Genomic DNA, 13,620 nt, shown 5'->3' with positions numbered 1-13,620 from the left:
AGTCCCAAACTGACCTTTTTGATAACTTTGCTAGTAATTCAAGTAGATTTTGAATAATTATTTCATATTGCACATGTGCAATTTACTCAAATGGCCACAGACAACATTTTTGTGGTGCATTTTTATATATAGTCTAGATTTTGTAAAGCTCACTTATTTGCTATCGTATAGTCCACCTGCAGTGTGCAGGACAAAAATTACCTATACACACATACAGGTATACCTCATTTTACAGTGCTTCCCTAATACAGCGCTTTGTGGAGCTGAAGTTCAACCTCCACAGATTTTAAAACCGTGCTGTCGTGAGATGGCAAGAAAAGTGACTGGCACTATATTGTTATAAGCAGTTCACTCTGTTTACAGCATTACAATGCAATCGGTGTCTCAGTGTTGTAGTCTGGTATATTTTACTACAGTAATTGTCACTATTTTTCTGGTACAGTTTTTATTGAATACTGTGCGGTGCTACTGTTAAACTAAACTTAGTGCTATTGCACCTCCTAATATATGTTAGTTCAAACATGTTTTTATACACGCTGGCAAGTGAAAAGAAAGCTATAACCATGTTGTTTACACTTTACCGCAGGGCTATATGAGTGAGGTAAGCCTGTATATGAACCGACCATTGTATATGTTTCAATGACAAGGATCCTGATGATCAAACACTCGCCTACATGGAGAGAAAGCTCTCAAAATAATTTTTGAACATTATTTTACAATGTGAGTGTCCCTCCTTCACACCCAGCACCCTGTCTTGTGAGAGAGTTTTCAAGCTAAAATGCCTCCCTGTACTGACAAGACTTCCTATATAATCTCGCTAGAGCAGAGAGCTTTAAAGTGAATGTCAATCTTCAGCAATGAGTGCCTGGTTTTTAAAAATACTTTTAAAACAAGGGCACTTTCATTGATTAAAGTTTACATTGCACCGGATTTGTACCTTTTTTTTTATTTCTGCAAAGCCGAATCGACGATCCCACCCCCCCTCCCCGCCTTCTTCTTCCTGCTGTACAAACGCAGCACTGACGAAACCGATTTCCTCCAATCACAGCCAGGCATCACAAGATGGACGCTCTGGGGGGGCAGCCATAATTGGTGGAAGCCGGTTTTGTCATTTCTGACGTCAGTACAGAGGAACTGAGGCTGGGATCTGCAATCCGGCTTTGGAGAAGAAAATTGTAAGTATTTCTACAAATGCGGTGCAATGTAAACTTTCATCAATGAAAGTGCTCCGGTTTTTAAAAGTGTTTTTAAAAAAAAAACGGGCACTCATTTCTGAAAATTGACATTCACTTTAAACCATCGGACCCACTGTGTTTACTTTCCCTTCAACCCTAGTCTTTTTTTAATGTAATCTACATATCTGTATATGTCTAGTCTTCCTTGGTTGTTTTAAATTCAGTTCATTTCAACTTTTATTTTATCTTTAAGGCTCTTAGATTTTCTGGAACTGGCAACCTTGACATAGTCAATATTTTATATATGGGGCAACAGAGGATGCTTTTGTACCCCTTTATGAATTCAGTGTAGTGCAAATATTTCACATCTTTTTATACTTGATTATAAAATATTAATATGTTTCCTTAAAGGGCATTGTAATGCAAATGATAATGCTTTATAGCATGCATTTTTTTTTCTATTTGTGTCCCTTTCTAAGTAGATGTTTATATCGACATGAAAGTAAGAATTAAACTTTCTTGATTCAGAAAGTGCATGAAATTAAGAAAAAATCTATTTAGCGGGTGCACCACATGGCTGATTTTACTGACCACCCAGCTAAAACTTAACCCAATATTAAGATAACATTTGCTAATATTAAATGCTTCCAATGTATGTTGCTCAAATTATCATTTAATACATTTGTGTTAAATTATGCAATTAATTTGTCTTTTGGATAACTTAAATATTGTTTATAAATAACAAAGAATGTTGTTATATTGCAAAGTATTACAATGCCCCCACCGACTACCACATAAAGCTACCTGAATGGCAAACTTTTCTGTGGAGGACATTCCATTATCAAATTTACAGTTTTCTTGGTATTCTATGATGAAAAGCAGAGATCACAGCTCATATACATCTATAAATTTGTTATTGGCTTCAGGCTGTCACATAATACAGGGGACAGGGAAATTAAAGGAAGCAAATCAGAAAAAAAAAATCTACTGGATTGAAAGTCAAAGTAAGTGTTATTCCATTGTCTTTTTATTACATATTTATTGATTGTTGAATTCTACTTTATTTAATGGACCTTTAGCTACATGTTTAACCTTCACAAAGGTGTTAAAGGGATACTAACCCAACATTTTTTCTTTCATGATTCAGATAGAGCATGCAATTTTAAGCAACTTTCTAATTTACTACCCAGGTACTAAACAAAAAATGGTCCGGCTCTAAAGCTTACAGTACTGCTTTTTCAAATGAAGATAGCATGAGAACAATGAAAAATTGATAATAGGAGTAAATTAGAAAGGTGCCTAAAATCTCATGCTCTATCTGAACCGTGAAAGAAAAAAAAAATGGGTTTAATATCCCTTTAAAGGAATAGTCTAGTGAAAATTTAAACGTTCATGATTCCGATAGAGGATGCAATTTTCTAATTTACTCCTATTATCAATTTTTCTTCGTTCTCTTGCTATCTGTATTTGTACATAAGCTTAGGAGCCGGTCCATTTTTGGTTCAGCACCTGGTTAGCGCTTGCTGATTGGTGGCTGCATTTAGACACCAATCAGAAAGTGTTACCCAGGTGCTGAACCAAAAATGGGCCGACTCCTATGCTTTCATTCTTGCTTTTTCAAATGAAGATAGCAAGAGAATGAAGAAAATTTGATAATAGGAGTAAATTAGAAAGTTGCTTAAAATTGCATGCTCTATCTAAATTATGAACATTTAATATTGACCAGACTATTCCTTATAAGTCCTGCTCAGGTGCTGCAATGTATTGCAGGTTCTAAGCAGTACATGTGTAGTGAGCCAATTAGAAATGGCATAATCATGTACCCACCAATCACTAGTCATGTTCTGCTCAGGCTATGTGGTGGTGCTGCTGCTGACTGGGACTTGAGCGTTTTGTGAGATCCAACACCTACTTAGAAATAGATGCTAATGAAAAAATGACATGCTATAACGATAAGAACACTTCATTTTTGCATTAGAATGTCCCTTCATAACATCCAATTCATAATGGAATAGGATTAAATTGCAGAACCTTTGTGAACTGATGATATATTTATTTAAAAGGATGACATTTTTAGAATGACCTGAATGTAGGAAGTATGTTTAGCAAAACAACACACCCTATTGAATGGAAAAGTAATTTCCTTTGTTTTAAATGTGTATTTGTATTTATCTGTTTTTTATATAGTAACAACTATGCAATGTTTTGACTTTACTTCAGTTTCAACATTGCATTCTGTATTTTTTCTTATAAACATACAGTAAATAATATATTTAAAGGGATATAAAAATGAAAAAAAGAAAACGCTGTAATGTCTTCAAGCATTTTATTAATGTACCATTGCTTGTTCTGTACTTAAGGAGATTCAAGCACAAATCATTTTTGAATCCTTTCATTTACAGGCAGTCTCGGGGAAAAAAAATAAAAACATTTCTAAACAGTTGGCTACCAATAATCAAGTCTTACCCACTTATTATTCAAAGACATATACTGACCCCTTTTTTGAGCTCAGATTCTTTTGCTTACTTTTGTTAATTTTTTTCCCCATCTGATTGGATATCTCTATATAGAGATGTTTAATGATATGTATGACGGGGCTTTTTCTTTAATTTTTTTTATTATGAGAATTGTAGTTTATTATTATTCATTCCTGTTCAAAAAGTAAGATATGCAAACCCTCCTGACTAAGTATAATTTTTGGAGATAATAGCTCTTTAGTAGAACTTAAAGCTTAGAATATTGTATTTTCTGATATGGAGTTATCTTTTAGGAAAAAACAATTTATAATGCAGGTTACGATAAGGTATTGTTTTAGTCCCGAAACCAGGAAAAGGAAAGTTATTTAGTTTGGAAGACAAAGATCAACTTTAGTGATATAAGATATCATAATGATTTGATAGAAGAGCTGATTTATGTCTTCATTTCAGTAAAAGCGGAGCTGCGTCTCCATGTTAATCACAAAATTAATTGGAGCTGCGTCTCCGCAACTTATGTGTATACATGTGTTAATTTTTTTTTCTGGCTGCTTTTTTATTTTTTTTGTATAACTTGTTTTCATTTTGATGTAATGACGGAAAACTGATAAATAAAATATTTAAAAAAAAATAAAAAATGTACCATTGCTTGCATATGACTAGGTGTTTTTTTCACTTTTACCTAACAGCTGAACATGGCTGCAGGTTTGTAGCTACTCGGATATACCTCTTGTCATTGGCTCATTGCCTCTGTAGTCTTACTAGTCAGTGTTTACAAGCCTAAAGGAAAAAAGTTACTAGTCCACCCAGAGTTAAGCTGCAATATCCTACTCGTCCATGGCTAGTGGAATATCTATATATATATATATATATATATATATATATATATATATATATATATATATATATATATATATATATATATATATATATATATATATATATATATATATATATATATATATATATATATATATATATATCTCTATCACACACACTCTCATTCTTATTCTTATTTGGCACCATATTAGAGGGACATTTAAATGCAAATTAAATCTTTGTGATTAAGATAGAGCAGCAGTTTTTAAGAGACTTTCCAATGAACTTTCATTTTCAAATTTTACAGTCTTTTTTTTAAATTTTTATATGCACTCTTTCTGAGGCACCAGCTCCAAGACTGGACATGCTCACACATTTACAATGTTTGCGTATACTAGACTGTGGTTGGCAGATGGTTGTCATATGATATGTGGGGGGGGGGGGGGGGCGATACATGTGTAAAAATAAAATAAAAATATCTACTGCTTATTTGATATTCAGAGTAAGTCTTATTACATTTTTTTATAATAACTTGTTAATTATGTGATTATGCTGTATTTAATGGTCCTTTTAAGTTAAATCGTTTAGATAAATAAATGCCAAGCTCCATCCAAGTTAGCATCAAGATACTTTACAAAAATCCAGTAATAAGTGAGATAAAGTCCTGTCATTCCAGACAAGGTATTAAAAAGCAGCATATCTATAAAACCTTTTACATCGAATTTATTTATAAAATATTTTACCAGGAAGGATACATTGAGATTTCTCTCGTTTTCAAGTATGTCCTGGGTCCACAAAACATTGCATTGATACAATAGGGTACAATAAAATTCAAAAACAATAATACACAATAGATGCAAAAAATTAGCATAGAACAGGTAAGAAATATATAATTAATTATGACAGGAGCATTCTGTTTTGAGATATGTAGAAAGGGATCTCTTAAAGGATATTAGGCTTGGACGGTTTGAAAGTGTGCGGGAGGTCATTCCATAACTGTGGCGCTCTGTAGGAAAAGGAGGATCGAGCTGCTTTCTTTTTGTATTGAGGCAAGCTAAATAATGTGCTGGTACTGGATCGGAGGTTATAGGAGGTGGGAATAGCCGGGGAGAGCATTTTGCTCAGGTAGGGTGGGAGCTTCCCAGAAAGGCTCTTAAACACTAGGCAGGAAAGATGGAGGATGCATCTGGATTCCAGCGTCAGCCAGTTTAGTTCTTTTAGCATGTCACAATGGTGGGTCTTGTAGATACATTGTAGCACAAAGCGGCAGAACGAGTGCTACAATGTATTAAGCAGGGCTCGACAAACCCAGGAGCATGGGAGCCACTGGCTCCTAGAATTTTACCACTGGCTCCTAACTTTTTGGGTTATACGCCATATATCTATATACAAATCCAACTGTCTGGCTCCTAAAAATATACCTGGCTCCTAAATATTCTTACTGGCTCCTAATTTTTTAACATATTTGTCAAGCACTGTTAAGTTTATTTAGGTGAGCAAATCTGGATTTTACAGTAAGACCAGGCTCGACAAACCCAGGAGTCGGGGAGCCACTGGTTCCTTTTTATATTCTCCATATAACTATAAACAAATAGCACTGTCTAGCTCCTAAATATACTTACTCGCTCCTAAATGTTAAATTTTAAACAGATATGTTAACCCCTGCAGTAAGAAACAAAACCATCTAGGATAATTAATACATAAGGGTATTTAAGCACTGTTTTATATTCATATCATAAAAATACAATAAAATGGTAAGTATTCATGTGGTTCGTCATAATATAGTTTGTATCTTTTAAGATATAATGGGGCCGATTTTATCAAGGGCCCAATGGCCGCCGTTTCTGCGTGAGCCTTTAGGCTTGCCGGAAACAGCAGTTATGAAGCAGCGGTCTTAAGACCGCTGCTCTATAACTGGTCCGCTGCCTCTGAGGCTGCGGTCTGCAATCCTCCCAATCCTATACGATCGGGTTGATTGACACCCCTGCTAGTGGCCGATTGGCCAGGAATCTGCAGGGGACGGCATTGCACAAGCAGTTCACCAGAACTGCTTGTGCAATGTTAAATGCTGACCGCGTATGCTGTCGGCATTCAGCGATGTCTGTCGGACATGGTACGCTACAGCATATCATGTCGGACAGACAATGATAAATTGGCCCCAATGTGTGTGTCACTTTTTGTCTCCATTCCTGCAAACTTGGGGTAATTGTTTCCAGTATTTTAAAATGAATGATTTGGCATTGTTTATCATAAGTAACAAGCCCATGCCATATTTACATTTGATTGACGGGTGTTTATCAAAGAGGAAGATTAAAGCATCCAATAAGAGTGTTCATGAAATTACTTTATCCATTCCCCCAGTAGGACTGTATATGGGAACAAAAGTGCCATCTGTTGAACATCCTCTCCAACATCTAGGAAATATTTTAGCAAGTCTGTGGGGTAAGGTATCTCCTTGTGAAAAATGTATCCTTCATCTCTGGTGCCTGCACATGAGATGGGGGAAGCTGAATTTTTATTATTTATTTTTTTACTTACCAGTCTCGGTTCCTGATTTCTAACTTTTATATATCGAGGAAGATTTGCAGAATGGTAATTTAATATAGATTTATAACTTGTGGATAATGCACCCTTGACAGGGAATGAGGTAAAACAATAGTATTCAAACATAGTTAGGAATTTATAGTTTTTGTTTTTTTGTTTGGTGGGATGAGTGAGGAGGAAAGGGACAAGTTTTATTGTGTAAGCTAGTGAGCTGTTACCTAATACCTTGAACTCCATTTGTATTTGGCGGTTTACCATTAGTAAGGAATGAGTAGCAAGGAGCTGTTCTATGTAATGTTGGATGTATTGGAAAAATTTCTAGTTAAAGTGAATGTAAACGTTCATGAATCCATGCCCGGATTAAAAACAGGGGCACTTTAATTCATGGAAGTTTACATTGCCATTGCAGCGTTTTTTTAAAAAAAAATACCTATTTTGCAGCCAAGCCACACCAGCGATCCCCCGCCCGCTGCTCCTCTGTACTTACGTCAGCAATGACGAATCTGGCTTCCTCCAATCAGGGCGTGCAACCCAGAGCGAGTTGGTTTTGTCATTGCCGTGCTAAGTATAGCATGAAAAGCGGACAGGGGATCGATGGTACGGCTTGGCTGCAGAAAAAGGTGTTAAAAAAAACAAAACAAAAAAAAAAATGCTGCAATGTAAACTTTCATGAATGAAAGTGCCCCTGTTTTTAATAGTATTGTGCAACTTCTGTAGCAACTTAGTGCATAATCTTCTTTCACTTTTATGCCCATCTAAGGATTAGATGCTATTGCATTTGTAAACTTTACTACATGGTAGTAAGTGGGGAGAAAAAAAAAACTTTATTAAATTGTATGCACATTTTTCTTACTACAGGTAGAAAAAAATACAACTAAAATAAAATGTAGGCCAAAATAATACATTACCCAAGCCTCCTAGAGAGATCAAGCTTTTTTTTAGACACAGGCCTTAAATTGAATGTAACGTTGACCAAAGTCGGTCACGTCATAGGCAAGAATTAAAAAAATTAGGCAGAGTTTCTTCATCAAATCTTTACTATTTAGTTATGTTCTCCAAATTTTACCTTTTAATACTCTTAAGATTAACGCCGTTCCTCCGCTCGCCATAGTCTTAACTTAATTGACAGATGAAGATTCTGCAATCTACAAATCAATGGGGCGTTCAACCCTTTCCACAAACGTCGCATGTTTAGACTGCGCATGTGTTAAAGGAGATTTTTTCAGATGGAATCTACATGCGTGTTCATGAGACACGCATGCTCTATTGGCCTCATAGCGAAATACTGTAGTATGATGAGAGTAGCGCATGCGCAAGACACATTTGTTATTGGGAGTGGGCTTCAGAGCTATGTATAGAGCAGGTGGGACCGCTCTAAACGCCAGACAAGGAAAAAGCAGGAAGTATCTCTTGGGAGGAGTTTGCGAAGAAACGGTAAATAAATTAGATGCTATATAACAGAAAATCAGTTTAAAAAACAAAAAAAAAAAAAACAGCGACTAGGTTAAGTGAGACAAAGTCTATGCGTAGCAGTTTTCCTGAATGCCTAACTTTACATTCACTTTAAGTATCGCTGCCTCTATTTTTGCAGTAAAGTACTTTGTCTAACAGAAAATGAAAGCTAGTTGAAAATGTCAAAAGTTTAATTTTTATACAACATAAGTACTTTTTTAGTTATATTTTCAGCAAAGAATGATTACTTTTTAATTGTACATTGTAAAGCAGTGACCACTTTAAAGGACATTAAGGTTAAATTAAAACTTTAATGGCTGTGACAGAGCTTTTAAGAGATTTCTCAATGTACTTCTGTTATCAAATTTACAGTTTTCTTAGTCTCCTTTGTTGAAAAACATAGGTAGGCTCAGCAGTAGCAATGCACTACCAGAAGCTAGCTGGTGATTAGTGACAACACATGATTGTTATCATTGGCTCCCTAGATGTGTTCAGCTAGCTCCAAGTAGTTTTTTGCTGATCTGAAGATGACATAAAGGGACACTCAAGTCAAAATAAAATAAACTGATTAAAATAGAGCATGCAGTTTTAATACTCTTTCCAATTTTTATTTCCATTATGAATTTTGCACAGTCTTCTTTTTCATAAGCTTGCAGGGTATATACGTATACTAGTCTGATTGGCTGATGTCCGTCACATGAAACGGGGGGGGGGGGGGGGTAAAAGGGAGAAAAATACATTTGCCATAAAAAAAATCTACTATTTATTTGAAATTCAGAGTAGGTGTTATTTCATTTACTTTTTATTATGCACGTGTTAATTATGCTATTCTACTGCATTTAGTGGTCTTTTTAAACTACCTGTATATCCCTTCTACACAGGCTATATGCAAATCCAAACCTTTTCCAGTCCCAAGCAGTTCGGATAAAGGGTTTTCTCCCTGTATTATGAATTTTGAAATAGTAAAAAGCATAGATATGCACATCCCACTGATTTGTTTATTTTTAAATGTTGCTTTTTTCCTATGCATTTTAAATATGATGATCACTTGGAACAAAGCAATATTTTTTACACAATAACGGTTGGCTTTTTGTTCTTAGTTTTTTCCAGATGGATCTTCTCCTGTTTGTACCGAAAGAATGCACATTTATATGAGATCCAGATGCAGTCATGAGAACGCTTGACATTTGCAGCCATCTGAAACGTATTACTCTTGGATTAAGGAACATTTTTGTCTTACCGACTTTAGATCCGATCTTTTGAGCTCTTCTGTAGTATAAAATGGGGAAAGTATGCTATCTTCTTCACAGAATGCCTAAAAATGGACGTACATGGGAAAGGTTAAATTCAACATGCATTCTGCATCTAGTTTTTATTTAGGATTATGATGCTTCTGGAACTTAAACCAAACTTTTGCCCTAAGGTTTATTTGGCTTCAAATGCTAAATAATTTAAGTTTTTGTTGGGAGATCACATCAACCCAATAGCTAAAATGGCTCAAACCAGCTTATTAAAAGGAAAACCATTCTACTGTAGGGAATGGATTTTCCATAAACTCCAGCACTGTCTTCAGGAGAAAATAAGTTGCGGCAACACTACAGCAAACAAACTTTCAATTGTGGCTAATTCTGGCAACAATGGCGGCAGCACTGGGAAAGGAGCAGCTTGGGGTTTGTTGTTTGTTGGTGGCCCAGGTAGTGGTAAAACTGCTCTTTGTACGGAATTGATATGGCCGAGTTCCCCTGCTGGTTTACAAAGAGGTTTACACCTTCAGGCTTTGGCATTTCATTTTTGTAGGGCCCAGGACTCGGACACACTTTGTGTAGGAAGCTTTATTAGGACTTTGGTTGAACAGATCTGTCGAAGTGGGCTGATGCCAGGATATGAGGAAAAATTAAATGATCCTTCAGTTCAGAGCCTTTTACAACCTGGGGAATGTGAACGAAATCCATCAGAAGCATTTAAAAGGTACGTTGTGTTTTTTTAAATCCTTTATAGTATTTGAGGTTGCTAACTTAATTTCTTTTTGCAGGGTAAACTTTCAATTTACTTCTATTATCAAATTTCCTATTGTATTCTTGGTTGAAGAGATATCTAGGTAGGTGTCTGGAGCACTAAATGGAAGTAAATAGTGCTGCCATCTAGTGATCTTGCAATAGATAACATTCCTTATAGTGTGCAAGACATGTGCACGCTCCTGAGCTTTCATCCCTGCTTTAAAAAAAGATACATAGAGAACAAAGACAATATGTAAATAGAAGTAAATTAGAACGTTATTTAACCCCTTAATGACCGATGACGTGCCAGGTTAACGAAGCGATCGTTTCAAGCGCTGGAAGCAATCGCTTCCAGCTGCTTTCAGGGTATTGCAGCGCTGCCTCGATATTGAGGCATCGTGCAATACCCTTTTTTTAAGCAACCAATGCAGAGAGGGATAGGAGGGAGGCCGGGTGGGCGGCCCATCCCTGGAGGGTTGTGTGAAAGGGGCAGGAGCGGGTGGGACCGCTACAGCCACGCTACAAGCATTTAGTGAGTGGGGTGGAGGGAGAGGGTGCCGGTGTATATATGTCTTGGGAAAGTGATCTGGGAGGGGGTTGGCGAATGAGGAGGTGCAGATACACTACGGAAAACATTTATTTATTAAAAAAAAACCGGAAACTGGATACTGGCAGACAGACAGCTGCAACTACCTAACATGGTGGCTATTAGGTAGAGGGGGGAGGGTTAGAGAGTTGTTTGGGGGGGGGGATCAGGGTGGTTGGTGGGTAAGGGCATATCTTACATTGCTGAATATATAAAAACAAGTTTGTTTTTTAATACTGGCAGACTTTCTGCCAATAGATGGGGTGACCTTTGGGGGGTGGGGTAGGGAGCTGTTTGAGAGGGGTCAGGGAAGGATCAGGGGGTGGGATGTGGGAGGCTGATCTCTACACTAAAGCTAAAATTAACCCTGCAAGCTATAATTAACCCCTTCACTGCTGGGCCCTATTACAAGTGTGGTGCGCAGAGGCTTTTAGCGGCCTTCTAATTACCAAAAATCAATGCCAAACCCATATATGTCTGCTATTTCTGAACAAAGGGGATCCCAGAGAAGCATTTACAACAATTTGTACCATAATTGCACAAGCAGCTGTTTGTAAATTTCAGTGAGAAATCTAAAGTTTGTGAAAAGGTGATAGGATTTAATTGATTATTTGATCGCATTTGGCGGTAAATTGGTGGCATAAAGTATACCAAAATGGGCCTAGAACAATACTTTGGGTTGTGTTTTAAAAATTATATACATGTGAAGGGGTTTTCAGGGATTCCTGACAGATATCAGTGTTACAATGTAACTATCGCTAATTTTGAAGAAAAATAAAAAATGGTTTGGAAATGGCAAATTGCTACTTGTATTTATTGTCCTATAACTTGCAAAGAACATGTAAACATTGGATATTTCTAAACTCAGGACAAAAATTTAGAAACTATTTAGCATGGGTGTTTTTTGGTGGTTCTAGATGTGTAACAGATTTTGGGGGTCAAAGTTAGAAAAAGTGTGTCATTCCCCCCCCCATTATATATATATATATATATATATATATATATATATATATATATATATATACAAACAACGGTTCAATTTACACCGTTTCAGAATAACAACCTTTTTTTTTTCCAGTCATGTGACTTCTATTGAAAAGCGTTGAGAAGCAGTGCATTTATTAAAATAGCCAGTAGGTGGAGCTGTCAGCTTGTGTTGCAGCAAAGCCAAGCAAGCTGAAATTAATCACTTTAACCAGACCTGTGCTATCAAGCAGATTTCAAAGGAACAAGATCTTCCTGTCTGTAAATCAATCCAGATTGGAATGCATAGAAAGAACTGTTTGCAGAAAAATGCAAGTGAACTCTGTGTTGTGTGATTATTTTATTAGGTTTATAATGCTGTTTAGCAAATGTTTTTGTTCATTTAGTTTAATTATATATTCTGTGTTGTGTGATTATTTTATTAGGTTTATAATGGTTTTTAGCATTTAAAGTCTTCATTTCAAAGCTTTAAAAATAACGTATTAGTTGTTACTTATGACAATTTTGAGAGGGGCCTGGAACCGATCTCCCTCACTTCCCATTGACTTACATTATAAACTGGGTTTCAATTTACAACGGTTTCGATTTACAACCATTCCTTCTGGAACCTAACCCTGGCGTAAACTGAGGGCTACCTGTGTGTATGTATGTGTGTATATGTGTGTGTGTGTATGTATGTATGTATGTGTGTATATATATATATATATATATATATATATATATATATATATATATATATATATATATATATATATATATATATATATATATATATAATCTTTAGAAAGTCAATTTAATAGCTAGAAAAACGGTATACAATATGTGTGGGTACAGTAAATGAGTAAGAGGAAAATTTCAGCTAAACACAAACACAGCAGAAATGTAAAAATAGCCCTGGTCCTTAACAGTAAGAAAATTGTAAAATGGTCTGGTCACTAAGGGGTTAAAATTAAATGTTCTATCATGTTTGGTTTAATTTCCCTTATAGAGCAGGCTTATACCACAGCTTATTTACAGCTGTCGCTTTTCACACTGTACTATGCAGATCTTGCTTGTCCTGTCGTCTACAGGTGTTAGGGTGTGGGAGAGACTTGATTGGTTAGCTACATGATCCAGTGATGGAGTTTCAAGTAAATGATAAAGTGTGCGCATGTGTACTTAATCCTCCCTTTAAAAAGACATTACAGTCAAAATTTAAATGTACATCTTTGAATAGAAACATGTTTGCAATATACATGTATTGGCAAAAATTCTTCTAGTAAGTTATCACTGTTTTTTTAGCGTTGGCATTTTTATCTGCACGTACATATGAAGCATAGCTATATATTCCCAGTGCACCAGGATTTTAGACACTGAGGCTGTGGTGACATTTTATCACCGGAATATTAAAATATAGCTCACAGATTTTATACCTGACAATTCACATAGCTGGTTTTAAAGTTGAATATTCAAGTAGTTCTTTTGTCTAGTGTCTGTCTAAGTAGGACACTCCCAATAGCCTTTGAGTGGCATTTGATAAACCACTCCCTATTGAATTGGGGTATAAAATACTGTAACACCAAAACCTTTGCCTCTCTTCTTATCTTGGG

The 13,620-nt window shown here is 35.9% G+C and overlaps 1 protein-coding gene across 3 annotated transcripts in view; it reads left to right on the top strand.

Annotated features, from left to right (window-relative positions):
- ANKRD50 (ankyrin repeat domain containing 50) overlaps positions 1-13,620 on the top strand; it is a 242,600-nt gene that overhangs the window by 3,654 nt on the left and 225,326 nt on the right. For all 3 annotated transcript variants that reach the window (XR_008400711.1, XM_053703632.1, XM_053703633.1), the window contains exon 2: positions 9,565-10,432. Coding sequence is in view for 2 of the 3 variants with exons in the window: in XM_053703632.1 (XP_053559607.1) it covers positions 9,957-10,432 (476 nt within the window). In the remaining variant the exon portion in view is untranslated. The remainder of the gene's footprint in view (positions 1-9,564; positions 10,433-13,620) is intronic.

Source organism: Bombina bombina, chromosome 2 (assembly GCF_027579735.1).
Source record: "Bombina bombina isolate aBomBom1 chromosome 2, aBomBom1.pri, whole genome shotgun sequence".
NCBI classification, from domain to species: domain Eukaryota; kingdom Metazoa; phylum Chordata; class Amphibia; order Anura; family Bombinatoridae; genus Bombina; species Bombina bombina.
This window is presented reverse-complemented; position numbering and strand designations above follow the sequence as displayed.